At 41.1% G+C, this 21626-nt stretch overlaps 2 protein-coding genes across 3 annotated transcripts in view; one reads left to right on the top strand and one right to left on the bottom strand.

Moving 5' to 3' along the window:
* Positions 1-2204: 2204 nt before the first annotated feature.
* Positions 2205-21626, bottom strand: part of LOC129776959 (mucin-2) — a 35415-nt gene continuing 15993 nt past the window's right edge. Inside the window, exons 3-5 of the mRNA XM_055782941.1 lie at positions 19391-19742; positions 16531-19333; positions 2205-4480 (exon numbers count right to left, since the gene is read on the bottom strand). Of these exons, the coding sequence (XP_055638916.1) occupies positions 4065-4480; positions 16531-19333; positions 19391-19742 (3571 nt within the window). The 3' untranslated portion in view covers positions 2205-4064. The remainder of the gene's footprint in view (positions 4481-16530; positions 19334-19390; positions 19743-21626) is intronic.
* Positions 9156-10151, top strand: LOC129776960 (nuclear pore complex protein Nup98-Nup96-like). Of its 2 annotated transcripts, none has more exons than XM_055782943.1 (3): positions 9156-9279; positions 9343-9455; positions 9527-10151. In XM_055782943.1, exons 2-3 carry the CDS (start codon positions 9450-9452, stop codon positions 9800-9802), a joined length of 282 nt encoding a protein of 93 aa, XP_055638918.1. In that variant the 5' UTR covers positions 9156-9279; positions 9343-9449; the 3' UTR covers positions 9803-10151. The 2 variants fall into 2 exon arrangements, with proteins under 2 accessions (XP_055638918.1, XP_055638919.1); XM_055782944.1 differs by having other exon boundaries at positions 9220-9275.

Genomic DNA, 21626 nt, shown 5'->3' with positions numbered 1-21626 from the left:
CAGGCGAATAATGTTAAAATCGTGGAAGTTGAGTTCAGTGTCAGAAGAAAGCCATGTTTCAGAGAGGGCAAATATATCACAATCATAATTTTGAAGTAAAAATTTGAACGAATCTAGTTTTGGCACTAGACTACGGCAGTTCCATTGTAGCACATTGATCATATCTTCTACTACGCTAGGGGAATTATCCATCGAATGATATGATTGATGCAAGGAGGGGCCATGAAGCAGTCAATTGCTTAAGATAAGACTTTAAAGATGGAAGCAAGGAAGCAGAAATAAAGCTTCTGAGGGGGTCTTGAATTTTTAACGTGTTTAGTATGAAGTCCACAATGTCCGAAAAACCTATCAATCCTCGATTAGACGCGAATTTTCTACGAGAAGTTCGAGGAGCAGCGTTTTTATTTCTCTCTTCTCTGGGTAATGACGTAAAATCCTTGCTGCAACCAGGAACTGGCTGAGAAGGAGCCTTCGGATTCGTTTTTTTATTACTGTTACCCTTGGAATTAGACAATCTTCCGAGGGTCACTTTAGGTTTCTTACGGTGCACCGTTGGTGAAGAGAGCTTTCTTTTTGATGATTCATCCTTTATTGAAGATTCTGGTGCAGCCGTAATATGACCCTCATCAGAATCAGAGTCCGATTCTTGAGATGACAAAACCGAAAATTGGTTTTCATCTTGAGCGGCTGATGCGGTCTTTAGCATTTCAGCATAAGTCCGCTTGGAGCGTCCAGCGATAGAACGCTTCACTTTATCGGAGTGCTGTTTGTACCTCGGGCACTCCTGTAGAGGGTGAGGATTCTCGCCACAGTGGATACATTTTTCCACTGTTTGTGTGCAAGAATCCTCACTATGTTTCTCGCCACATTTACCGCAACGAAATTTGTTGCCGCAGTGGCTAAACGAGTGTCCCAACTTTTTACAGTTGGTACAATTATAAACCCGTGGTACAAACAGGCGCACTGGGAAAAAAATATTTTCTACTTTCACATAGTTTGGGAGAACAGAACCTGCGAAAGTAATCCGAAAAGAGTGCGAGGGCTTATAAACTTTTTTGTTTTCTTCCAAAGATGCTGAATGCAGGTTTCTAACATCCAGGATCTTTACAAGATCACCTATCATCGAGTTTTTGAAAGAACCCGAAGCTTTTTTCAATTCATCGACACTCAGACTCGCGTCGGTTACTACGCCTTCTATCTCCACCTCTCGAGAAGGGATGTAGATGTGATATTCCCTGTTAAAAGCTTCGTGGTCAACAATCTTGTTGGCCACATCAAAAGTCAGTGCTTCTACACGCAGTTTATCCGGTCTCTCTTTATGTATCGAGACGCCCGAAAATTGACGCAGCAAATCTCTTGAAATATCAAGAGTTCTCAACGATTTTCCCTTGGGCCGAAAGAAAACAACCCATGGTCCCTTTGAGGTCGATTGATAATAGCGCGTCCGCGCAACAATGGCATCGGTAGATGTCATAACGGTTGCGCAAACGGTGCGCAACCGTCTATGAAAAAAAACACACACACACACACACGCACGCGCGCTCAAAAACTCAACTTAAAACTAACTTAGACTAATAATTAACTTAAATTTAAGAAAAATATATAAATATATATATATATCTCAAAAAAAAAAAAAAATCTTCCAAAAAAAAAACAAAATACTAATTTGCGGTGTCCGAACAACCTTGAACACCCCTATTCGAAGCTATACAACACCGCACGCTACGAGGTAAACACAATAGCGTGACGGCAAAAGTTGTTGTTGATTATACTTCTCTATGATGAAATCGATGCCGCTGGAACCAATTCACAGGTCGCCGGTCCGGCGTTGCCGGAGAGGTGCTGCTTCCTCGCTGTTCCGGGTATTAACGGCACTTATCTTGCCACGAACGGTCAAAGAAAAAAAAAACCAAAGGCACTTTGGCGGAGGGGAAAAAAAAACTTCACCAGCTTCGATTTGTAGCAGAGACGCGAACAATAAGCGTCCGGCTCTTTCAACTATCGATTGAGGAATGATAATATGATCTCAAAAATTGCGGCAATGCCGTCGATAAAGAGGCGAACCAGCCCAGGACGCTCAATAAAAAAATATATATAAACAAATCTTGAGTTAGCGGCTCCGGCTAAGCTTATGCGATTGAGCCTTACAAATAAACGAATTGGAAAAAAGTAACAGTCATCTCCTCATATAATCACTTAAAATTTTATTCCTTTTCAAAAGTTATAATGTACAATAATATCCGTTTTCATCTGCTACCATATTTTCGTTACATCCTTCCATTACTTATGGAGCTGTCGTCATCGTTTGATAAATATACTTTCCAAATTATTTTAATGCTTTTGTTCTCATCGTTTTGTTTGTGTGTTCGAAGAGTTCTTCACGTCTCTTCTGGATTTACCATTAAATCAAAAATTCTCGGAAAATAAAACAAAACTTTATTGATCTGATGTTTTTTGTAAATAATTATATACACATATTATCATGAGATGAGTGTGAAGTCAATGAGTCAATGGGGCGCAAAAATAGATCTGGTCTACAAGTTTAAAACATTTCTTATTACTAAAAGCTTATATTTATATAAAAAACGTGTGTACATTGTTTATCGTTTTTTTCTCTTATAATTTCTATAAATTATTAGGAGGATACAACCTCATTGCCTAAATTGTACGCCAAATTGTCCAGTTTTTCATTTTCGGCACAACTTCCTTTTCGACAGGTGTTCACCTATTTAGTATGTATCAAAATATTATTTCAATCACAATCTATATGCATAACGAATAACCTTTCGCGCTTTTGTCTTCGAAAATGTGCGAAAAAAATCTTACTATAATGCTACAATGTACAAAATTTGTGAGATTTGAATCATCAATTTTCGGTCGGGTTTTCATTTTTTACAACCACTTTACCATATACCCCTCACGAACGAACAAATGATGGTGAGCTACTCCCTGTTAAACACATTCTCGACATCTAGGTTTGATATTTTACTACGTGTTTCGACTTAAAACAATTTTTACTTATCCAACTATTATGTACAAAGTTTGTAATTTATACAGTGTTTTAATTTGCTTTATGTCCGCTCAAACACAACTCCAATAATGGCACGTCTTTCGACAGATTGTTACCAATCGATTGCATTGGCATATCAATCATTCCACTCTCGTTACTGGTCATGACGACGAAGTCCTTTCTTTTCGGAATAATGAACAAGAAAATGATTTAAAATCAAACATACAAACATGCAAACACGCTTGTGTTAGGGGAAACGGTGATTATTTATTTTACACGAATTAAGTAAATAATGGTGGTGAGAATAGCAGAACAGAATGCCAACGCCCGTCCTAGACTACAACCCGAAACCGTGCATTATCAGAATACAATTGATCATCATCTTAACAATTAACAAGCTCCGTATCACGTGGCTTACATGCTCAAAAAATGAGCTTTCTTTATGTCGCGAACAGGTGGCCTCGATACGAAACGTGTTTTATTCACGCATCCAAACCCAACATTCTAAATTTTCTTAGAAATAATTAAATGTCTCTCTCATTTAACACTGAACCCAAAATAACAAATCAATAAAATATATAGATTTTTGTTATTAAATCATATTAATATTAGCATTGATTTATAGTTTTTGCTCTTTAAAAACTTAACAATTTGCCACCAGAGTTCCTAGGTTAATGTCCATCCCTCCCGAACAGGTCCAATCCTTACACCTAGTATAAAGCAATGCTCGCGTTTTGGATCTCCACCAGAAATATAAATGTTTGGACACAATATACAAGCGTGGAAACCTAAACCGACTGTAGAAATATAATCAACAATTTGTAACAAGAATCACCGTTCTTCTCCATCGGAAGTATACATCATCCAGTACAGTGAGTGAAAACCGAACGACGAATGGTTCCGCTAAATGAGTTCAAGCAAAATATAAAGCAATAATAAATAACATGGCTCCTGTATCGTCGGGCGAGGGCTCTCTTTCTCAGTGCGTATGGCTGCTTCGCAATGACACAAAGCTGTGGCGGTTCTCCCAAACCTGCTCTACCCGCGGCACCTCTTACGATGCAGTCTTCGTTTTACTTTTGCCAACTCCCGATCCGGAGAAACCACCACCCGCATTTCTTCCTGCGATCGTCGGTGCAGCGGCATCGATCTGTCCCTCGGCCAGTGCTTCCTCGTACGATACTGTTCGCGCGTGTTTATTACCCTCGTTATCGATTTCCAGCATTTCGAACATCATTTCCTTCCGGTTGTTGGTTGCTGCAGACGTTCGGGGGGTGCTTGTATGGTCCCCGCCGTTGGCATCACCACCTTCGCAATCCGTTTCCTCAATGTACTGCTCAAAGTTCATGCTGGACGGGTTAATTTCAACGCCGTTACCGGTTTTTCCGTACGCGGGTGTCCTATTTTGCATGCCCAGTGAGGCAACGTTTTCGGTGTCCTCCAAATCGGCAATCAGAGCACGTGATGTATCTAGAATGAGATGAACGTTTTTTAATGTTAATGTTTTGGGTTAGTTGATTTGAAACATTTTGAAAATTGAATTTTTTTTTATTTAATGGTTATATACATTTGTGATGAAAATTTAAATTTACGATACATTGATAGGAATCTTCTGACCCAAAACATGTAAGAGGTAGTCCACTGCAAAATCGTTAAATTTGCTTTCTGATATTTTCCTCCGAATTACGAAGTTGATACAATTATTGTGATTTTTGTGACTTTTGAGGGTACTTGATTGTTTCAAGGGCGCAGCAGCAGCAGGATATCGTTGTTTGCGTATGACAACCTTGCCTCCCGTTCCTGTCCGAAATATCGGAAGGAAAATACAATCCAAAAGTTTAATTTAGACCGAGACGCCGACTACAAAATGGCAAGATTATTCTTTGAGACAGGAAATGATCAGTCGGCAAGCTATGCACAAGTGAAACGACAGGCTTACCAAAACCGCTCTCCGTACACTTCGGTACATCGAATTAGGAACGTACAAGGGTGACAACACCTGTTCCCCAAAGGACTACGTGAAGCTGCATCTGAACTCAGGACGCACAAGGATGGAAACACTCGTTAAGTTTGGTCTATCGACTTCATCCGACCCTCGTCACCCGGCATCATCAACGCTGACGTAATTACCCCTAGGCTCTTCAATCTGCAAAAGATCGGCTTCTTTTGCCACCAGCCACTCCTGACGTCCCAACCACAACACTGCGAGTTCGAGTCGGGCTAGTTTCGCATATGGCAGAAGAAGCACGATCCAACGTTGCTATATATGATCTCCATCCCAATCAATGCCCCGCCGTCGCAAACCACTCGCAGACTCAAATAGATCTACGATGAAGCTGACTATATAGTCTTCAAAATATTCTCCGACTTCCTGATGGTCAGAGAAAACCCGCACATCATTGCAAAATTCAAAGAGTTCATCTTGAAGCGGAGGAATCTTAAGGCGGCATTCCCTCTATTCAACATGCTACATGCTACAAGTCAATGGTAAACAACAATGGATATGATACTAGTGCAATTTTTTATTTTGTTTCCACCTCAGCCACTACACAGTAGTATGCGAACGCTCACTGCTCCAACATATCTGTTCTGATGTTATTGTTTTTATGATCAAATATTCTGTTTTTCCATTATTGTGGTGAGTTTTGATAATCATCAATATATGACGTAATTGCTCAAATATGGTCGTGCATGTCGTGCTACACACGCCGCACCTATCCACAGGCCATTGGATAAAGCCAACATTGCTCGACAAGACCAATTATGTCGTAAAAAGAGACACTCCAATAAGAAAAAAAAACTATTGACCCGGATAAGAGAGCGCTGCACTAGTGGTCCGAGGACATCAAAAGAGAGATTCGGAAGCGGAGAAAGTTTCTGCGTGCGGTCATGCGAATATCGATTGATGGCTTGGGGAAGCAAGCGAAAATTTTCAAAAACCGAGCACAGCACACAAGGGTGCCCCAGTTGATCAGGAAGACGAAGGTGAACAGTTGGACTATTTTACTGAAATCTATAGATGGAAATCAATCCTATGCCAACCTTTGGGCCTGGGTCAACGCACTAAATAGGAAGAGGAGATCCCACTACCCCATTTTGCAAGTGAATGACACTACTTTCAGTGATCACAGATACAACTAACACGCTCGGGCAATATTTTGCAATATTATCCTCAATCTACGGATATGACCCCAAGTTTATTCGGCGACAGAGAATCCCAGTGCAACATAAACTCCTCTATCGATGAACTTTCCGTCACCCTACGTTCCGCCAAGGGAGAGTCAACTGGCCTCGATAGAGTTTGCTACAAGATGCTCAAACAGCTGTCCCTGCTAGGGCAAGATGCACTCTAGGGCAGATGTACTCTACTCAACATCTCCAATGAATTCTGGTCGAATCACGAGCTCCCTATTTTTTAAGTAGTTAGGAAATGTTCTACCAGCATCTGGGACGGGTTAACCCAGACGACGTGTGGGGCTCACACCCACTAAAAACCAAGCCTTCTACTCGTCGCCTCGTTCCCCCGAGGCCCCATCAAGTCGACTACTTCGGGGGGCGGCGGCGCTCGTGCACTTCATCCGTTCATCCGTTCACCTGTCGAGACATGCACCGATTGGAAATTGCCCTCCAACTGGACGCGCAACCCGTCCCAGCTACTCTCGTTGGGTACGCACCGGTTTGATGACGTCCTTATTGATACTCGTTCTGCCGAAACTGCTGCCGTTCTGCTGTTCACCACATCGCACGCATTTCACCTCGCCAGTAACCGTTAACCCATCGTGACGTGCACCGATTAGGAATTGCCCTCCATCTTGACGCGCAATACGTCACAGCCACCCTCGCAGAATTTTTCTTGCCAACGGTGCACCGATTAGGTCTCCAACATGACGCGCTCTCCGTCACAGCTACTCCCGTGGGGTACTATCCAGTACAACATCCCTCGCAGTTTTTTTTTATCCCATTTATTTATTTGAGGCTCATTAGCATTTTAGCTGTAACAGAGCCGAATTTTAATCGTGTACATGTCACATGATTATCATATCTATAATTAGCACATTACACACAGTTGCCATTCGCCAGTATTCCTTCTATACCATTACATATGGTACATTCACACAATAGCCATTTAGGCGTAAGAGTTTTCTATCTGTTCTTCTATTATCCAGTTAGACCGGACAGCGGAGACAGTTGATTGATCATTGTTGAGTTATTTATAGAACAGCAGCCCGATGTGTCTTGCAGAGCAGAGCAGTTGTATGGATGAATCGATCTTATTTCGACCGTGGATCGATCTCCATCGCTGATGATTGTTGCGTGGACGTAGCTATTCTGTAACAACACAAAGATGGTCAATGAGGGCCCTGAGTTTTGAACTCACGATCGATCGCTTACTAAGCGAACGCGCAACCATTGTGGCTACGGAGACCCCCTTCCCTCGCAGTTGTTCACCTTCCATTGTCAGACATTGTCTGCGCGCTGGTCGTCCCTTCACTTCCGCTGTAGCTCGGGCATGATGTGTACGATTATGCTGTTTATTGTATTCCAGGTGTCCTTGTCGCGACACATTGCCCCCACGATATACCCAGCATGAAAATCAGTCAGCCCGTCACGCCTTGCGGTGAATCTGGGGCATACAAAAACGACATGCTCCGGAGTTTCCTTCACCTCTCCACACTCCGGACAAAGAGGCAATCTTGCATTTTGAGCCGTACTTCACTTTTGCTGCAACTTGGCCATAGATTCCGCCCTCATTAGCTTCCGGATTCCTGTGACACTCGCTGTTCTCCGCCAAGATGATGTCGATGGGGACCAACCGGGCACTCACGACTCGCATCACCATGAGCCGATACGAACTATTCAGCCTCCTCGTGTTCCGCTGAGTTTCTAACGCCGCGATACAGGCTGGACCCCCTTCGTAGTGTCGAGTAGTAATCGAGTGTTCTCCAATGGTGATTTCTGCCCGTTGCACTGCCCTACGGTTACTGACAATCAGCATTTCCGTTTTGTGGTATACTATCTATAGTTCACACTTTGCATCCAACTTCCGATCATGTCTATCGACTCGGTTGCAAGCAGTGTTTGCCGATTGATCCTTTCACTGAATAATTCGTTTTCGTTTGTTCAAATATGATCTTACAGAAATCATTTCCCCCAGTGACATTCTTTTGCTTTCATGTGCTACAAATCATGACACAAAAGAGAACGAGACAACTCTGCTTCGGTTCGCACTTCAAGATACACGAGCAATCAAACCAAAATCGTCATGAATGGTTTCGGTGCAGAAAGCTTATTTTCTTCTTTGCCTATAACTCATTGCATGTCGAACATCTCCGTGCATCATGAAGCAGTAGGATGAACCAAAACACGTGTAAGAAAAGCAGTTGTCAAAAATTAACTGAACATTCAAAATAGCCGTACTTGTCAGCATAAGGCCGATTACACATTATCCGGTTTCTGCCGGACCGGTCTGAAACCCAAATGGCAAATTTCAACCGTACCAACCTCTTTACGGCGCCGTGATGCAGCGGTCTACTGCGACTGCAATGTCCGGTGATCGGACAAGCATTATACGCGATGACAGTAGTATTGTATCGACATCTGGTGGAGACATCAGTTTGGGAAAGCAAATCATTCTCTATAACATTCTCAGACCATAAGACAGTTTTAAGTTGTTCAAGCTTTGAATGAAAATTTTCACTTCAAATTATTTGATTACTCGAAACACGTGGAACTGATTCTTACTTAATTATGTTTGTATAACGTTCTTGATGTTTTCACCAAAACTTATAATTATAATATGAAATCACTATCAAACACAATTCTTGTTCAGGGTTTTTTCACTACTTGCGAAAGAACGTATTGCTATATTACATAAAATATATTTATTACAAAAAAATAAATATATTTTATGTAATATAGCATAATTTTTATTTTGTATATGTGTTAATTGCACCTAAAAATTTATTTTTACTGCCACTTCCCAAAAGCAAAACACGAAACTAAATACCATCAACGCGAATTGACAGTTGTATGTCATGTCTGTTAGTATTAGTACGATTCAGGCAATTTTTCGTCCCATGTATTAGTATGTGTGTGCTATTGACGTTTGTTTATTTTGAAATCATTTCAAAAGTTGCAAGTGATATGGATGCCGAAAATTATATTTCGCTGCTGTGAAGTGATGCAAATTTCTGCTCAAAGCGAAGCAATGGTCACAGGCGCAAGAGGTCATCATGGAGTGTTTTGCCATGGATTGTGTTCAACGGTGGGTAATGTCAGCGACAAATTATTCATAATTCATTGATTAACTTCTGTTTTTGTTTTGCTCACAGGAAACTTTCATCATTTAAATTCGATACTGAACGAGTTCTAGAATGTCAAACAAATTTTCAACTGTTCCATCAAGGGGCAGATTTCGAGCGACTTCATCCAGCTGAATATGAAGGTGAGTGTTTGTTAACTTGAACACACCAAAATAGTTTCTCTTCTAATATTCTTATTCGGTATTTCATACAGTTCAACCTGACCCGGAACGCGATCGACGAAGAGGTGGTTAAAGCTTGGCTCGAGGAATTCAAGACCAAACTGTCTGATCTGTGCTTGGTGATCAAGATGTTTCCCTGCCCGACGCTGAAGCATCGACTCTGTCAGAACGCAATCACCCAGCTATTGGTCATCCGCTATGCGTTGATGCAAAATGCGCTCGAGAAGCTGCTTCTGCCACAGGACTACGTCCTCGAGAAATTGCGGCTGAGCGCGTTTCTGGACGAGGATCCGCGGAAGCAGCGATGAATAGCGTTTGAAAGAAATGTATGATGTAATTTTAATCGCAAAGCAATATTACTACAATGCTGAAACAAAAAAAAAACACTCTAGAATAAATGGATGGGTACACATCCTTTCGTACGCAAATTTCAAGATGATCACAGGAAGTGAACAGATAATACATATAAATAAGTAGTGCCCCTGGCTTGTTAGGCAATGTTATTATAATTGGCTCATAAAAAATTGTTCATTTTTATCTAACTATCTGAGACTGTTAAAAAAGTATGTGGCAACAGAGCGTGTGAAATAAATCATGCTGTTTGTGTATGATTAGAAATAAAATAAATTAGTGAGTGAATGAGTACACAGCAACTGGACAAAAGTTAGTTTTTGTAATACTGTTGATGACAGCCAAGTCTTTTGTCCAGTAAGTTTTTCATGTTCATTTATCATTGCAAAGTTACGTTGCCGTCGTTGTGAGAATCATTGTAAAACGAGATGCGCCTAAGATGAACGTGTGCGCTCTGCAAATTACGGAAAAGGTTTGCGAACGTATTTTGAAATGGGGCGGAAAGGTTTATTACACCTTTGACCGCTCTGACGGCACTTATCGGTAAAAACACCGTCCTGATGTGCGCCTGCGAGGCCTGCACTCACTTTGGCCGTGCCAAACTTCGACATTCATATGTACTTTCCAAGAAACGCAAATTTGAGCAGGCTCGTGGTTGCAGCAGCAGCTGTGGTTTCAAGATTTTTCATATGCAATCTGTTCATGACCCATCCCCAAAAGGCACATCATGAGAGGGTGCTCACAAACAATGGTGGGAATTCAGAAAACACGGGTTCGATCAGCTCGGTGCAGCTGTACCACAGGTAATAAGAACAAGGTACAGATGCTTGATCTTCGCTCACTCATATGCGATCGGGAAGCGAAAGATGCGCAAGGGAATTGGGGAGTTCACCGCTGCCGATAGCGATCGAGAACATCGCACAGATATGCGATCAGCAAAGCGTAAGCGGAAATGATTTTATTATTCTGCCGAGCAGATACGTTCGAATCGTTCACTATGGAATCAACAATAAATTAAATATTTTATCGGATGTTTTGTTAAATGAATACAAGTTGTAATGTTGTGAAACTGTACATTGTGAATATAAGTTTTATATACCTAGTGTTTTCATGTGAATATATGTAGTTCTACCAGAACTGTATTTTGAATGAAGAGAAGGATTCTTTGATGTTTGTGCCGGTTGTTCCGCCGTTTTGTATTTACTATCGACATTGCGTGGAGTGCAGTTCGAGTTTTTGTTTGCCGATAGCAACTTGTGGTGGGGAAAATAATTTCCCCATACAATGTTGGCAGCTGGAAATTGTGGGCTGTCGAATTGAGCCAGCCACCTAACAGCAATCAGTTGTATGTAGCAGAAATATTTGCAGCAATGTTCACCTGTCAAACCACTGTATAAACAAATGCATGTATGTGTATGTGAAAGATGTACGGTTTTGTATAGCGCGAGGTCTCTTTCACATTGTTATCCGGTTATCCGTCCAAACCCAGCGGCGCTTTTTGAAACCGGTCCGGCAGAAACCGGATAATATGTAATCGCTCTAAGTCTATCTAGCGCTGGTGCGCATAGTGGTGTTTATGAGCTGCAGCTGCTGTCCGAACGGATGTGTTTTTAGTGCTAGTACGAGTTGTGTTTAAGCTACCGCTGTCGTCCGGGATGAGTTGATCCAAAATTTTTAGCGCTGGTGCGCATTGTGAAGAAGTCGCAGCTGTCGTTCAAGAAGGACGTGTTATGGCGACTTTTGCACTGATGACTGGTAGTGGAAATTGGGGCCGTCGACCGAGATGAACGTATTTTGTTTGGTGCTAATGAGCGGAGATGTGGCAAGTATCGCTACGACAACCGAAATATTCCCGCCTTTTACGTACGCGATGTCGGGGTGGCCGTGTACATAATGTACATAATGTAGGGATGTCCATGTTCCCAACATCGCGGTTTTTTTTCTCGTGAATTGGACGCACGAGACTCTACCACCTGCGGTCAGGTGGTCAACGACAGAGGAGGATCCAGATCAACATTGCAGAGGAAATTCCGCCGGTAAATGCGGCATTGGACATGGTATGATAAGAAGACAGGAATTATTCGGTGAGTGCAGGGGTGACTCTTAACACATCGTACTTGAATCCGACTAGTTCTGAAACGGCAGATTGGAGTGTAGACGACACTATATTTTATCAACAACATCGCCACAAGTCGGACCTTCGAGGTCGCAAAAACGAATGCCAGCTCCAGAAGTTTCCACGAGGAAACTGAGGTATCTCAAGACTCCAATCCTAATGTTTTTTTCATTGCCATGAAGTTTGTTTATGGTCCTGTCGAGGGGCGTTTTCGTATTTGTCGACATTCATCTGGTGGTAGGAGACACGCACAGAATCTCACGCATACAGGCAGGCAGCTACCAAAAATATCGGCTATCAGCTTTCAGGTACACGGAGGGAAAATAGGGAATTGATTTGGGGGTAAGTGATAGAAATAACAGACTAGATTCCAACAAAAGATTCGCCAACATCTACCAGACCTCCTCGACTGAAGTAGCTGGAATCTACGTGGCAGCTACGATCCTGTCATCAAAGCAGCGATTTCAACGGAGGACCTTTCCATTAACTTTGACATCGCTGCAAGACCCACAACTCCATCGAATATTTCTGTAAAACATTCCCTTTTCTCGAAAAAAAGCTACCCTTCCAACCATCAGTAAACCACGAATAATCGGACAAATCGTACAAATTAGGTATGCAAGCAGTAATGAGCAATATGCAACAGGCAACATATTTTGTTGTACTTCGCAATAAAAACGGCTGATATTATGCAAACGTGTTGCTAGCAAATTACTTTGCTCTACAAAGGTGACAGCGATGTAGGAGGTTGTGTTCAAGACACGACCACATTGTTGACGTAGAACTACGCTGTAGTTTAATTCAAGTCGCTTGTTTATAACTGCGGATATTATTTTATAATGCTACGAAAATTTCGAAATATGTTTTATTGTAGAATCATTTGACGATAATTGTTTGATGATTCATTCTTGTGCTCGCAGAACAATACATGCTCGAGATGAGCGCAGTTGCCATCCTTAGTGGAGAAAGCTTTGCTACTGGCAAGTGAAACCAAATCACATACAAAATTTCAGAACGACATTTACTTTATTGGTGACTAAATAAACAAAATAAACTCTATCTGGTAATCTCAACAACCTCGAAAAGAGTAGCGCTGCTTCATTATGATCAAGATTCGCGCAAATGCAATCTTAGTTGAAGCAGCATTAATAAGTTAATATAACTTATTGAATAACTTTGTATTCCCCAAATAATTTTTTGGTGCACAACCTTAACACGTGCTTCACCATAGCGTCAGTTCAATGCATTGTTTTCCTCACGAAGAATGAAAGTTTGCCTCAGCGAGATCCACTGTTTATACTCTAGGCATATATTCCCCTTCATTCTTCTACTTTTCTTTCGTTCACTGAGACTTTATATCTTTCGATTTCCCTTTCATTGCTCGTCGATAAGTTACTCGTTATTGACAGCTCTGTTCGGGAAAGCACAGAAATGGACAGAACAAATGTATAAGGAAATGTGAATGTTTCCAATTTTCATCAATTTAAACCATATATAGACTATGAGATTGTAATGTATAGCGTATCATACAAATCTTAAGTAATTTCCGATTCGCCAAAATTTCGTTCACGGCAAAAATAGTTATTAACGTTTACTTTATTTCATATAAACGTGACCTATTTCCTGATTTGGCACCCTTAATGGAAGACGTAGTTCTACGTCAAAAAGTCATGTCGAGTTCGGTCCCACATATTGCTGGATGTATTCGGTTGAATGGAAGACACGAGGATTACCTCATACACACATTTTTAGTTCGGTTCGTCGACAAAATCGATAGGCCCTGAGGATATCGATAATGTAATTTCCCTAGAAATTCCAGATCTGTCTACTGATCAACTACTAACCCGTATTCTGAAATCCGATTGAGTCATAATTACCCGAACGGATTGCAATTTTGCATTCTGTAATCCGTACAACCAATCGAGTTGTGCAAATGTGCTAACCTTGCCATACAATTCGATACAATTATGTGAACCAAAAATGGTTATGGATTTTCGGGTGGAATAGACACGCTTTTAAAACGAAAATTGATGGGTACGAATACTTATGGGGCGGGGTTTCTCCAAAGCCTTTCTACCTGCTGGGGTGATTTTCCGTATAAATGCGCGGAAATCTTATCATGATCGCCACGTGGATCGCGGTTAATTTGGCGGGGAACACTTCGTAGCGAGAACACTAAATGAATAGTGTCTCTTCTATTCCAATCGTATATAAAGCACTAGAACACTTTAAATACGAGGGTCACTATTTATATTTCGGGAATAGGAACAAAAACAAATAGTTAAGCTGCGAATATATTTTTATTGTTTTTCAAAGTACTCGCCACGATGATCGATACACTTTTGCATGCGCTTAAACCAATTTTCAAAGCATTTATTCCAATAGACACGAGCCTTTTTTTTGAGCGATTGTCAAATTATGTGGGATCCAACGTGAACATAATTTTCGCACAACTAAGTGTTCATGTAAAATCGCATATATGCTGGTGGAACTAATGCTTAGGGATGCCTCAATCTCACAATAGGTTACATGACGATCTTGCTTAATCATTTCGTGCACAGCATCGATGTTTTCTGGCACTACAGTCGATTTTGGACGACCTTCACGAAACTCGTTGGACAGCGAACTACGACCACGATTGAATTCACTATACCAGCGATACACAGTGGATTTTGATGGAGCTTCATCGCCAAAAGTCAAATTAAGTTGATTGACGCACTCTTGTTGTGATAATCCACGTCGAAAGTCGTAAAAAATCATCGTACGAAAATGTTCACGATTCAATTCCATTTTTTTGCCGAGACCAAACTTTCAACTAAATATAAAATAAACAAAAAGCGTCCGTATGACAAAATGTTCTGAGTACGTATATCGTCAAAAATGTCAAACTTTACGATGGAACCGTCAGATGGACTCACATGACATAAGTGTTGCCAATTCCCGAAATAGTGACCCTCGTACGCGTTAAATAGTTCGGAATATTTATCAAAAAACTCGGGAAAACTACAACGTCGGAAATATTACAACCTACATTCACGGTAGCAAAGCGAAAACTGATTATACTGTGACAGTGAAGCGGAAAAAGTCGCCATTTGTGTGAGAATAGTAATTTTATAGTGGGGGGCTATAATATGGGAATATTTCATTCGTGTTGCTTGAATATCGTATTGCTGATTTCTACAAATACTTTATTTTGAACCTAACAAAAATGTTAAATGAAAAATTAACTCTACATATCAAATGTATTCCATGTAAATAGGTAATACATTCTCTGCCAGTGGGGAAAATCTTGAACGAAAATCGTGCCTGGTGATGACTTTATATTATAGATAAAGTTTTGGTGGAAATGAAAGGAAATTCATAAAAAAGAGTAAGTTAGGGTCAGGACTATGTCTTCTATGTATTTAAACGACATCGGGTAATCATTTTCAATTAATCATTGTTAAAATCAATTTGAATTTGTTTCAGGGTCTGTCAATCTGATAGAGAGTGAATTGCTCCACAAATACGGATGAATAATTTTGACGTTTGATTTGCGACAAGGCAAGGTTGCCGCCTTTACATAGAACGATTGAATTTGAAAGGGACGGATTTAGGAATCTAAAAGATGATATCGATCGAATCGTGAAGTCGACTTTCAAACCAATCGGATTCTGGGATATGGGTGACTGTTCGATATTGTTAACACAAACATGGTTCATGCCTGGATCTGAAACTTTTAACGCCTTGCATGGCGGATGTAACAAGGCGTTTACCGAAAGATTGCACCAACGACGCGATCACAAGCGATGTCCAATATATCAACAAAGAAATACTGACAATGGCAGAAATCATCCACAGAAATCAACAATGCAGACATTGAATCGTAATCGTTGGGCAGTGCCATATTCGCATCAGCTGAGCAAAACACTCAATGTTTATATTAATGTTGAGTTCTACAATTTAACATTAAATACATTTGCAAGTTCGTGAATATGGATGAAATATATTCTGTATATTAAATTCAGAAAACCGATGTGAATTCTCTATTGAACGAAAACGACGAAAAATTGCGCTACTAAATAGGCAGGTACATCAGCTCTATTGAAGTTGTCTGACGTATCGTTGTTCTCATTTCATGAATAGTTATAAATATGAACGGCAAGCGCGTATTTTCCACCGAGACAACAATCGAACAAAATTGATATTGATTATCTTCATTTCATTTTTCTACTTTACGACAAAAATGTACTACTTTTTTCACTTTACGTTTAACTTCTAAGAGATCGATAGGTTTGGTAGTAGTTACATTAATGGAATACATTGAATCCAGAAACATTATACACATTTCCGTTCAAATCGTTTCATTCGTTCTGTTCTGTTGATCACAATCTATTAATTTTTTAGATCGTTCGAAAATTCAAACACGTTTATAGTACATTATATATATACTTCATTTAACACCCAAAATATTCACTAGAAATAATTTATATGGCAGAATAACGTCTGTTGGGTCAGCTAGTAAATAAATAAAATAAGAACATCCTAAATACTAACAAAAGTTCCATGAATAGCCACGACAACACTCACCATATCCAACGTTCACGATCTCCACCCGCTCGCCGTGGATTTCCTGCTCGTTAAACGTTTCGTCCAGTTCGGGATCTTCCTCGATGACCGCGTGAAAGTGCTGCTCGTCGTCGATTATCATCTCTTCCTCGATATTGTCGTCTTCGTCGCCCACTTCGGGATCCTCTTCGGCGTCTGCCGAATCCGTAGCCGAAGTGTCATCGCTTCGCTCGTTGGGTGGTGTAGTTACTAGGGGGAGCGACAACGGCAATACCCTCTGCGTGGTCGGCTTGGTGGTGATGGGAAGCGGAATACCAGGTCTATGTGGCGCTATCCTTACGGAGCTCACGGGCTGGTCGGCAACGGGCGAAGAAGCGTTGGAGGATGTTGAGCTGATGGAACTCGATGAGAGTGGTTGGGATACTTTCTTGATGTTGATACAACTACTGCTGTTGCCGCCTATCACAGGCTTGACGGGTTTCGAAAGTGCCGCTGCAGCGACGTTGGATTGCGAAGCCGTGTTCAGAGCTACTTTGGGGATAAAGTTGTTCGCTTTAGAGTTGGTCGCTTGGTTCGCTTGGTCCAGTTCGTGTTCCCAGTCCGTAGAACCCATTGCTGGTGTTCTCGCGGAAGTATCACTTCCAACAGTGGTTGAGCTGGTCGCAGCAGCCATCGTTTTCGACTTTGTTTTGTTATTTTGGACAGTTACACTCAGTGGTGCTACAGTCACTGATGCAGGTTTGGCCTGAAGATTAGTTTTTGATTTTTTCGTAACCGTTACTGCAGGTACAGGGGCAGTACTGTCTGCCTCAAATTTTGTTGCTTTTGCTATGTTGATGTTGCTATTAGAGTTGTACTTGGGAGTCACTATTGTGCCTGTCGTATGTGCCGACGTTTGGGGTTTCACCATTTTTTCCGTCAAAGGCGATGCAGTCGAGCCAGCAGGTGATCCTGGCGAGACGAACCTTTTCGAAAGTTCCTGCAGCTTAACGGCTCCAGCGATTGCATCTAACGGATTTGAGACAATATCAACCGGTGTATCTTCCGTGATAGCCGATCTACTTGATGGTGGGTATTGACTTTTAGAGCCCAGTATTCCGCTTGTTGTTTTCAGTTTCTGTTCTGAGTTATAGTCGAAAACGATAACATTATTCAAATCAGGCTGCTGCTGTACGATAACTTTCGGTGGACTGACAGCGTTTGCGGAAACGGAAATGATGCTGGGATCGACCACACTTGAGATGACACTACTTTTCGGAATCGAAATCTTCTGCCCCGGATTCAAAGTTCCACCGATCTTACCCGCGCTGGTGGTTTTTGCTGGTAGCACTATAACATTATTTTTGTTTCCGGGCTGACTAATCGGTACCAGCTGTAACTTGTGCACAGATAATTTGCTACCTCCTTTGACGGGCGTAAAGCCGGCAAGGCTCGGTCCTTTGATAGTAACAACCTTATTCGCTGTAGAAGCGACCGATGCGGTGGTGCTGGGTTTGAGTGGTGCTACCACATTTAACGGAGTAGCGGTGGGAGTGGTTGGTGTTGATGGCAAATTGCTCGCAGAGATCGCCACCTGCGATCCAACCGCCTGTGGTTCGCCTATCACTGAAGGCGCTTCGATAATCGTGTTCGGAGGGTGCAAAGTGATTTGATCCAATATAGTGATTTGATTCCTCGCCGGCTGTTGAACAACACCTTCCGACTGGTGTTGCGGAGATGGTGCAGCCGTCGAGAAAATTATTTTTGGATTTGGAATATCGGCAGAGTTAACTATCGGCTCGGAATCACGATATCTACCAATTGGGCTGTCTTTCCGTTGGATTGGCTTAGATATCCCCAAACTAGCCAACGCTGCCGCTGCTGATGACGTTGGAATTAACACATTCTTCGATGGAGATCTTTTCTGGTAATTCAGTAGCGGATGTCCTTTGCCATGAATTAATGACGAACTGGATTGTTTCAAGGGGATGTTGACGTTGTTCTTCATCGACATACTGTTTATTGGGTTCAGCTTGGTGAGATTATATTGAATGTCTTTCTTGGACGAAGGAAGGATCTGATGCTGATGCTGATAGGTAGGGTTTATGTTTTGAATTTGTTGTCCTTGCGGGTGGAAGCTGTACTGCTGCTGTGATTTCGTATGAGAAGTACTGTATGCTTGCTGGCCCTGCGAATAGATTGTGTTGGAAGAAATGTGCTTCTGAAGTTGTTCATTGGACATTTCTGGACCAATCGGCATCGGAATCGGAATCTCATACGGAATCAACGGACTGGCGTAAGAGTGTATCAAGTGTGGACTGTGCACATTGTTGCTTCTTCCAGATCCGGAACCTTTTGCGGAAACTGGAATCGGGTCACTTAATTGCTGTTGGGGGATTACGTTTTTCGGTGTTTTCGCTGCTCCACTTGTTTGCTTGTTAGATTGATATGGTGTCTTGCTCTTGTTCTGATTCCTCTTCGACGAAACTGATGATTTTCGTTGACGTTCGGTATTTCTATTGCTATTCTTTCCTTGCGTTGTTTTAGTGTTTAGATTGCTGTTATTGGCTGATGTCATGCTGCTGAAGTTGTTAGGAGACGAAAGGTTCTTATGCGGGGATAAGGGTTGTTGGGCAGGGAACTGAAACGGGTGGAGATGTTGATGAAATGTTACATTTTGATTTTGAGGCTCGTGTTTTTGCAACTCTTGATATAACTGCGGTTTCTTTCTCAACGGCGACTCATCGTCGATAGCGGATGATTCATTGTTATAATAATCCCGATCGATAGGATAGGATCGTTTCAAGTCATTGTTGATATAACTTTTCTTAGCAGCTTCCACGAACTAAAAAGTTAGATATTAATTAAAGATTGTCGAAATGTACAAATAAATGAAAATTACCGGATCAACTGTAACAACAGGTGGATGATTTGGCTTGATTGTGTCCGGTGCTGTATCTGATTCTGCTTCCAGCTTCAAAGCCGGTTGTGATTGAGCTGCTGGCTGCTGTTGTTGCTCCTGCTGCTCTTTCTGCTGGTCCTGTATTGTTTTCTTGTTTTCTTCCTGTTCCTTCTCCAACCGGTTCTGGGATGTCTCGAATGGATGAGGCAACTTGGAATTTTCCCTGCATATCTGTTCGCAAACTGTATTCGCTATATATGTCAACGCTGTGTATGGGGTTGTTCGAGGCAGAATAGGAAAGGTTCGGCGACCTTCTCGGCACCAATCTTGGTACGTGTTCGGACCGGAAATGCTGTTGGAATGATAAATGATTGACATTTAATGAATTAACCTTATCACTATTTCCATGATCATATAACCAATTGAAATTACGACTGATTTTTTAGAAGGGCGTATCCAAAATCATTGATCTTTCTTTCAAAAAATCGTAACTCAAAATACAAATTTCCTTGGACTTTCCTTGGAAATTTTTCGTAAGTAGTTTGACACCCCTCCCCCTCTCTACAGAAGGGGGTGCGCTGAATAACTCGAGAACTAATTAAGCAAATGGAATCAAACATGGCATATAGAGGTTTTAGGGATCGATAAACGTTTCTATGGTGGTTTGACACTCTTTCCTCTTTCTAAGGGGAAGCTACCATACAAATGAAACACAAATTTCTGCATAACTCGAGAACTTATAAAGCAAATGGAGCCAAATTTGGGATGTGAGGGTGTTTGGGTACGAAAAATGTTTCTATGATGGTATGACACCCCTCCCTTCTCTGGAATGGAGAGGGGGTTCCATAAAAATAATACACATATTCGAACCAAACATGACAATTGAAAATTTTCGGAAAACTCTGAAGGAAAATGGGAAAATTTGAAAAATTCTATTCGCATATGTTCTACAATTACATATTTACAAGCGTTGTTAGTCCATTTGATGTTTGTGCTAACGATATCGATCTTCGTTCGAAAGTGGAAATTGATTTTAATGTGATAAACCGCACTACTACATCCTCTTCTATCTATATAAATAAAATGGATCGCCGAATATATTGATGAGAGCAAAACTCGAGAAAGGAATTGTCCGATTTAGGGCTGTCTTAATTCTATATTATTTCCTGTATCAAACATTTATTCCATGTAACGGAGAAACATGTTATTTGCAAGTGGATGAAAAATCTTGCACAAGAATTGTGTCCGAAAATAATTTGATATTATAATGTCGAGTTTTGATAGATGTACTGAAGTTTTATAGTAAAAAATAATGTTAAAGGGTAGATTAGAAGATCAATCAATGAACAGCTCTGCGATTGGACCCATGAACGTGCGCTTAGTAAAAAAACGTGAATGTGATAACGAAAAATAAATTTTAGGCGGGACGAAGTTTGCCGGGTCAGCTAGTTTAGGAATAAAAATTGAATTTTGTACGGTAAGTTTTCTCAGTTTTACTCCAGAAAATTTAATGTTAAAAATTACTAATCAATTAGACGAACACTCCACCGAAGGGGAAGACATTTGGTTTTGAAAACAATTTGATTTTCTCCCAGGGTACGTTTATGACAAGGTAATCTGGACTCGAAGTGTGTAACGATTCACTTATACACCAGGTGATAGTAACTTCAAGCAAAAAAGTGGGACCGATTCGAGATTGCTTTTATGTAAACAGTGAACTTTTTTTACACTCTAAAAATTGTACCGACTTGCACTGACAACTGAATGATATTGTCAATTTGTGCGAGATGCTTCAAAACAGCTGGGAATAAATATTGTTTATATACAGTAAGTTACATTTAATGCGACGTTTCGATTATTGGACGGACCTGTAATGTGACACGTTTAATTGGACATTTTTGTAAACATCGAGTTCGCGGCCCAAATTAAGGCGCCACATTAAAGTTGCCACCAGACGTAGACACTGTTTCACTCACATCGCCAATGTTCAATTACAGGCCAACATCGCCTCCAAAGCGACACTGAGTGGTGCCTCGGCATGTCGTATTAAATTTAAACTACTGTATTATATTGTTAACCATGTTCGCATCATAAGCAACGAGCACACTTATTTTCCAATTGCAACAGTATTCACGATGATTGGATAGATGAATATACGACTTATACATGCACCTAGTACGACTATTGTCATGCGTATATACGATTTACTACAGACAACCAAAAAACGAATGGCGGA

Source organism: Toxorhynchites rutilus, chromosome 3 (assembly GCF_029784135.1).
Source record: "Toxorhynchites rutilus septentrionalis strain SRP chromosome 3, ASM2978413v1, whole genome shotgun sequence".
Classification (NCBI taxonomy): Eukaryota; Metazoa; Arthropoda; class Insecta; order Diptera; family Culicidae; genus Toxorhynchites; species Toxorhynchites rutilus.
The sequence above is the reverse complement of the archived record's forward strand: the minus strand, read 5'-3'. Positions and strand labels throughout refer to the sequence as shown.